The sequence below is a fragment of the Mustela erminea genome, chromosome 20 (assembly GCF_009829155.1).
Source record: "Mustela erminea isolate mMusErm1 chromosome 20, mMusErm1.Pri, whole genome shotgun sequence".
Classification (NCBI taxonomy): domain Eukaryota; kingdom Metazoa; phylum Chordata; class Mammalia; order Carnivora; family Mustelidae; genus Mustela; species Mustela erminea.
Window position 1 is genome coordinate 30761335 of NC_045633.1, and position 7433 is coordinate 30768767.

At 51.0% G+C, this 7433-nt stretch overlaps 1 protein-coding gene across 1 annotated transcript in view; it reads left to right on the top strand.

Annotated features, from left to right (window-relative positions):
• ARPC1A (actin related protein 2/3 complex subunit 1A) overlaps nt 1-4241 on the top strand; it is a 30703-nt gene extending 26462 nt beyond the window's left edge. Inside the window, exons 9-10 of the mRNA XM_032328475.1 lie at nt 2190-2280; nt 4185-4241. Coding sequence (XP_032184366.1) covers nt 2190-2280; nt 4185-4223 — 130 coding nt within the window. The 3' untranslated portion in view covers nt 4224-4241. The remainder of the gene's footprint in view (nt 1-2189; nt 2281-4184) is intronic.
• The last annotated feature ends 3192 nt before the right edge of the window (nt 4242-7433 follow it).

Consider the following 7433-nt stretch of genomic DNA (forward strand, 5'->3'; position numbering starts at 1 on the left):
TGCTTGTTTCCTGACTGGGTCCCTAGGCAAGTTGTGCGTGCTGTGTGCCCACACATTGCTTCGGGAGCAAGAGCAGAGGGAAGTCTGTAGCTCCCCGACTGCGGGCTCTTACTCTCAGCTTGGGACAGAGTGAGCCGCCCCCTCCTAGGCATTCTGTCCTTTGAGGTGCGGCTGGTACTTGACATCCCCTGTGAGCAGCGCTGAGCCTCCCCGGCGACAGTAAGCTGGCGTGTCTGTCGGTGGAGCCTCTCCTAGGGCTCGCTTTCTCCAACCCTGATTGAGAACAAAACGAGACCTTCCTGAATGTTATGGTCCCCTGGCAGTGAACGGATGACGGAAGGCTTGTTATACGCTGCTTAGAAAGCTAATTCCAGCTGTCATTTCAACCGTGGATTTCAGGTGATATATACCAGTAAGAAGATCATTTAATTAAATGGAATTCTTTGATATCATGTGGCCAAACCAAGGAGTTTCTTGACTTGAGTTTTTCGTCAGGTGCCTATGAACTGTTTGTCATTCCCCCCCTCCCCCACCCAGGAAGCTTGTTTTTTTCCTAAATCTAGAGGAGAGAGGTAGTCTGTTCTCGATATTTTCACTGACAGTGGTCAGAGTTAAGGTCCCATAAGATTTTCTCTTTTTTACTACCTTTTGTCTTGAGAGACTTTCATTGTGGTGATGATGGTGGGAACAAGAATGGAAACCTCTAGACTTTGCCTTTGAGAGAATTTTTTTTTTTTTTTTTTAAAGATTTTATTTATTTGACAGAGAGAGAAATCACAAGTAGGCGGAGAGTCAGGCAGAGAGAGAGAGAAGCAGGCTCCCGCTGAGTAAAGAGCCCGATGCGGGGCTCGATCCCAGGACACTGAGATCATGACCTGAGCCGAAGGCAGCGGCTTAATCCACTGAGCCACCCAGGCGCCCCAAGAGAGAATTTTTGAATGTAGGTCGCGCTTGTCATGTTCAGTGGAGTGGGCCACTGGATTTAAAATGGGCCGAAATGTCTATGCTCTACTGGAAAGTAATAACTTGAAGGCATAGGAAGTCTTTTCATGCTTCAAGTTTCTTTGTCTTGAATGACTTTCAAAGTTATTTATTGTGAATTTCTCTGAAGCTTCTCTGTAGACTGCGTATCAGGAAGGAAGCAGCTCTCATTCCGTCTTTCAGGGTTCCTGGTTAAAAATAAGAAGGCTTGCAGATCGGCAGATTTGCCTTTATTTGCAGTTATTAAGTTCTCTTTGTTCTTAAGCAAAGGGTCAGCAAACTTTTCCTATAAGGAACCAGAGAGTAAATATTTTTGGCTCTGAGCCAGTCTCTGTCACAACTACTGACATCCGTGATGACGTGTAAGCCCTTGGCAATACGTATGTAAATGCACGTGGGTGTCTCAGTAAAAGCTTACAGACACTGAAATTTGAATTTCCAAATAATTTTCATGTAACCAAATAATAGTCTTAATTTTTTGTGTGACCATCTAAAATCATTAAAGCTGTTCTTAGGTCACAGGCTGTATAGAAACAGGCTACGTGTGCCATAGTTTTGCCATCTCCTTCCCCAGAGGGAATGTTCTAGACATTTACGGGAGAAAGGAAAATTACTCTCTGAGCTATGGAATTTTCTCGAAAGTTTTTCAGATACTTAGGCTGAGACAACTTGTTTCATTCATCTGTTCCTCTGCGCTTCCTGCTTGGAATCTTCTGGTGCCTGCGTGTTGCTCACATTTACAATGGTTCATTTCAAATGCGGGGCGAGAGCTTGACTTACAGGCCCTGCTTGTCTCAGGATGATTTGGGGGTTTTTGTTCGGAGCCAGCTGGGTTTCAGTCATGCTTCACCCCTCCTCTGGTTTGTTTTTGTTTTGAATTGTTTCCATTCTCGTCATTGCTGTGGTCCTGCCTACGCTTTGCTCCCAGACGGTGTGCGTGCTGCGTGACCTGGCTTATCCTGCCTCTCCTCGTCCCAACACTCAGTCCACCTTCCTACCTTTTCAGTCTTGGCTTTTCTGGACATCCGGGAGTGAGATGCATTTCAGTATTTTCTGCTTCTGATTGCTGTAGCTAATATCGATGGACAACTTAACACTGAGGAATTAGGGAATTCGTTGCCTTAAAATGCCCATAGGCCATTTAGTCAGGGAGGTTGGGGCCTGCTCCCCCCACATACCTGACGGTCTCTCTTTTTGCTTTTTTTCAGTCAAGTGTCTATTTATGAAGTGGACAAGCAAGATTGTCGCAAATTTTGCACTACTGGCATCGATGGAGCCATGACAATTTGGGATTTCAAGGTATTTTCTGCTTCTCAGAAGAAACCTTGTTTGCGTTAAAACTTTCTGTGACAAGAATGTTTCTCATTTCTTGGGACAAAATGTCACATCCAGGGCACATCAGAAACAGAGAACAGTGGGTTGTAGTTGTCTTTAAAACCTGAGAGTCTGGGCGTGTAGCTGGCTGAGTCAGCAGAGCCACTGTTGATCTCATGAGTTCAAGCCCCACATTGGGCGTCCAGCTTCCTTAAAAAAAAGAAACTTAAAACCTGAAAGCCATGAGGAGAAAAGCAGACTTTCCCAGTGAGGTGGGATACATCGTTCTAGATGTCCATTTTGTCCATGGAGGAAAACTCGAGTGTTTTCTCCAGCAGGCCCTGCGTCGAGCCCCCAGTCTGTTAAACCACGTAGATATATTTTCACGGTTTACACTAATCAATCTAACAAACGTTCATGAAATACTTGTTGGGTGCCAGGGCTGTTACTAGTATCACCGAGGATATTAGGGTGAAAGAGCCCTCAGAGGGCTTGTCTGGTGGAAGGGGCAGTGTTCTCTGGAGCTCCAGAAGGGAAGCCAGTGCCTGTTTCTACACTGAGAAGGCGGGGAGGGTGCGTGAGTGCCAGCCCTGCGGAGGAGATGGGCTTGAGCTGCATCTCCGGATGCGCTGGGAGTTCGGGGCCCGCGAGGGTGGGGACGAGCCGCCCGAGCTGCGAGAGCAGCAGGTGCAGACCAGCTGAGCTCGGAGCATGCGCCGGGTGTGAGGCTGCGCCAGTGCTTTGGGCTGTGGTGTGGGTCCCGCGGAAGCTCAAGCTGGAACTAGGAAACGGGCCATGGCGTGGTCGGAGAGGGGCGGCTGGGCTTTGCCTGCAGACAGCTAGGGAGCTGGTCCAGAGCCGCAGAGCACGCGAGACTGTGAGGTGTGGGTGGCCCGGGCAGCCGTGGGCTCCGGGCAGAGGCCGTTGCGTCCTGCGAGCAGGTGAGGAGGATGTGACCTCCAGCGGTGGCCGGGGTATGGCCCTGAGCTTCCGGACGGGAGAGAGAGTTAGGAGGCCAGATGGAAGGGCGTGGTGAGGAGCACATGCGGGGGTCCCTGCTCCTCTCGCTTGGGGCCGGGGCTGTGGTGGGTGCGATGAGGAACCGGAGGGGAGCCGCAGGGGTGAGAGAGGAGGGCTGCCGGGTGCGGCGCGGGGAGCTTCACTTCTGGATGTTAACCTCCGAAACAGGTCCGTGTTTACAGAATGCTGCTCCTGCCTGTGCATTTCCATGATGTTTGATCCCACCCCTTGGGTTGAAAGACATAATCCGGAAAAAAGTCTCTGAAATACTTAGGAGAGAGAAACTCTCTTCCTCGAGAAGTTCCCCGACTGCCCACCCTTTTTACCTTCCCCTCTTTCCGTCCTGGGCACTGCGGCCCCCGGGGAATGCGCTCCCGGGGCAGTCCCACTCTGCACTTGGTTCTCCGTCCCTTGGGCGGCCTCCTTTCTCCCTGTGTTCGGGTGTTCACTACGAGGTCCCGGGCCAGGGTCCGCTAGTCCGGCCACCTTTGAGCATCCGCTGCCGTGTGGCCTGTGCAGACAGCGGAGTGCCCGGCGCGAGGGCGCCCGGCCTGTGGTGAGAGGCACGGAACAGGCCGCCGGCGCCCTCACCAGTAAGCACCGATGCCCCGAGAGGAAGCGGGCCCTGCGCAGGCGGGAGCACGTCCAGATGCTGTGGCTCGGGGCCAGCATGGGAGCGAAGGGCGTGGAGGGCCAGCAGGGGCCCCGGCCTGGGAGAGGGGGCCTCAGAGCTGGGCTCGGCCAGATTTGGGGGTGCGGGGCCTGCACAACAGTCGGGGGAGGAGGGCAGCCATGTGGTGCAGGGGGGCTGGGGGAAGACCCCGAGACGGACCGGCCTCCGTAACCCTGTGTTCTCCCGCCCTTTCCAGACCTTAGAGTCTTCCATCCAGGGCCTCCGGATAATGTGAAGCTGAGTGAGCCTCCCAGATCCAGCATGACAAACTGACAGACTGACAAACTGACACATGCGCTGACACAGCCCCGCCGTGTGCATGGTGGTGAGGAGAGCCAGCCGCAAGGAAACACTGAAGACACGTTCGCGCAAATACCGTGTGTGTGTTTTTGTTTGACTATAATCGGTGACAGTGTTGGTTTTTTAAAAGCAGCAGTGATACGGGGTTATTTTGTTTTTGTTTTTGCTATTTCATTCCATTCTTGACCAAAGCTTCTCTTTAAGTAGTTTATTATGGAAAATTGTCACACTAACTTAAAGGAGAGGGTGGGAGATAAGTCAATTGTCGCCTCAACAGTTAAATAAAAGTACGGAATGTGGTTTTCGTTTTGTTTCCTTCCGCTACTTCTGCTAGAAAGATAGGGACCAAAAAAAATTTCTGTTAGCAAAATAGGTTTTAGGGTAAACTCTGGGATTCTGGGTTTCTGAAATCCAGGCACCCTGTACCACCTCTGAGAAAACAGCCTTTCCTGAATGCTGCCGCCTGGCAGGGCGGCCTCTGCGCAGGGGTGTGCGCGAGGCAGCAGGGAGGGCCGCCCCGGTGCCCGGAGGCGGGCGGGGCAGCCACGCCCACTGCGCTGCGGGGACAAGCTGCAGGGGAGGGTGCCAGGGGAGGGTGCCGGCGGGGACAGAGGAGAGGGACACGTTAGCTTACCGTTTCCGTTAGACATTACTGGGCCCAAACTAAGTTGTTCTCATCAAAGTTTGACGTTCCGAGGCTGAGGATCTTGAGAGGTACAAATGTAAATAATTAGCAAAGGAAATAAACACAGAGTAGCCTTGAGCACAGCCATATTCCTGATCTCTCTGGCCCGGAGAAGGGGAGCGGTCGAGGCCCCCCACCAAGAGTTCTTGCCTTTGCGTGAGAAAGAATTCAAGAAACAAGTCATTTAGAGAAAGGGACAAGATGAAGTGTACGACTAGAAGAGTGACAGTTAAGTTGACGGAGTAGCAGTCGCTCTTCCCAGACGGAGTGGCCCTGACCCCTGTCCACCACGGCAGTTTTACCTCTAACAAGGGGTTTGATAAGTTTTTAAAAATTAGCTACTTGTACGGGGAGGGGCTCACTCTTTAACTTTGGGTTTATCATTTCCATCGGGCGGTTTTCCCGTTGCCTAGGGTTACAGAATTACCCACAGGGGGCAGTGGTGAGAGGGTCCAAACTCTGTGGCTTTTACTGCTAGAGGGACAGGGATCTTGTGACTTTTTATGACCTGCTGACTTTAGGTTAAGACCTAAACCCAAAATGACTTGACTTTGATCAACTTGCCTCCCAAGCCTCCCCTGCCTCCTGCCTCACTGTGATTCGAAGACAGCCCCGGTTTTAGGACACCGGTAACCGTGCTTCTCAGAGGACATCATGATGTATTCTCGAGTGATTTTATCCTTCTGGTGTCTCACAGGGAGCGTTACTTTCCTCCAGGAGAGAATCTCAGCAGCCTGGTGGGCCTGCCTCCCCTGTTTGCTGGAGCCTCTTCTCGGGACCCCAGTGACAGGAACTCCTTTGTGTGTGTGTGTTTGCCCCCCGGGCATCTACGAGGCTGTTCTCACCTAAACAGGATTTAGCTCAAAATTTCTTGTTTCATTAAGTCACATGGTTTGCCCAGGAAGCCCAGAGGTTTTTAGAGAGACGCTGTATTCCATGAAAGCAACAACGGCAACAAAGAAAAGTTTCCAACTTTACCTCCAAGGACTTAGCCAGAGTTTTTTTGTTTTTTTTTTTTAACTTGGGTCATTTCTCACCCATCCACCTGGAAACCCACGGTGCTTCTGTGCCTGGGCCCACAATAACTATCAATCTGGGGGGGCCTCTGGGTGACTGCCAAAGCGCTTTGATTCAAGGCTTTGGGCTTTGACATCAGGTTATAGTTCTGCCAAGCTGTGTGACCTTGGGCGATCTAGGTAACGGCTGAGCCTCCATATCGTCAGCTGTAAAATAGCAGTAGAGATGGGATCAGTAGAGGCATCTGGGTGGCTCAGTGGGTTAAGCGCCTGCCTTCAGCTCAGGTCATGATCCCAGGGTCCTGGGATTGATCGGAATTGGGCTCCCTAAAAGGGAGTCTCCTTCTCCCTCTCCCCTACCCCGTCCCTCCCCTCACAGCTTGTGCTTTCTCTCTCTCTCTCTCTCTCTCTCTCTTGCCTTCTCTTTCTCAAATAAAATCTTAAAAAAACAAATAGGATTAGTAATTTCAGTTAATCAGTAAAGCCGAAATTCACTTTCAGGCTTGGCACTGGCCCTTTTATAGGCCCCAGAGACCCTTAATAACAGTGTGAAGCAGTGTCTAAAGGATCTTGCTAACCACCCCCCAAAAAAACTCCAGTAGTTCTTTCCAGAATATTCTGAGAAAGAAAGGCTGAGTTCAGCCTCTGAATCCAGATTGATTGCTTCGACGACTCCAGTGTGGCTCAATGGCCATCAGTCGAATGGTTTACAGCTCCCACGTGTGCCCTGACTCCGGAGGCAGTGGTGTAGAGGGCCAGGGTTTCCCTCGGTGCTTGCAGTGTGCCCAAGCCGTGAGCTACCCCGTGTGGACTCAGGTCCCATGTAGATCAGTTACCTGAATTATAAGGTTATTTCTTTATACATGTATAATTTAAATACTGGGTGCAGTAGGTAGAGTAATGTCCCCCCAAAGATGACCATGTCCTAATCCCAGAACTGTGAACTTGGCCGATGTAATTAAGTTAAAGTTATCCAGGTGGGCCCGCTGTGGTCCCAGGGATCTTTATGAGGGAGACAGGCAGGTGAGTCAGATGCGGCCATGGGACCAAAAAAGGCCGGCGGCCTTTGGCCACCGGGAAAGACAAGGAAACAAGCTCTCCCCTGGAGCCTCCGGCAGGAACGCCACACTGCCCACCGAGGCCAGAGACTTTGACCTCCAGAAACATAAGCGAATACCTTTGTGTTGTTTGCAGCTGTCCTGTTTGTGGCAAGTTGCTAAAGCAGCAATAGGAAGCTAATACATACGTGATCGATTCAGGAAAAGGAAGGAAACGCGGTCTAGAACGGTTTTTCAAATTGAGGGTCAGAGCCCATTCGTGGTTGTAAAAATCCATTTCGTAGGTCATGACTGGCATTCGAAAAACAAGAAAAGAACATTTGGCGTGGCAGTGAACACGCCACAATACCTCAGTTTCAGATACACGTGGGGGTGTGTCTGGGTTC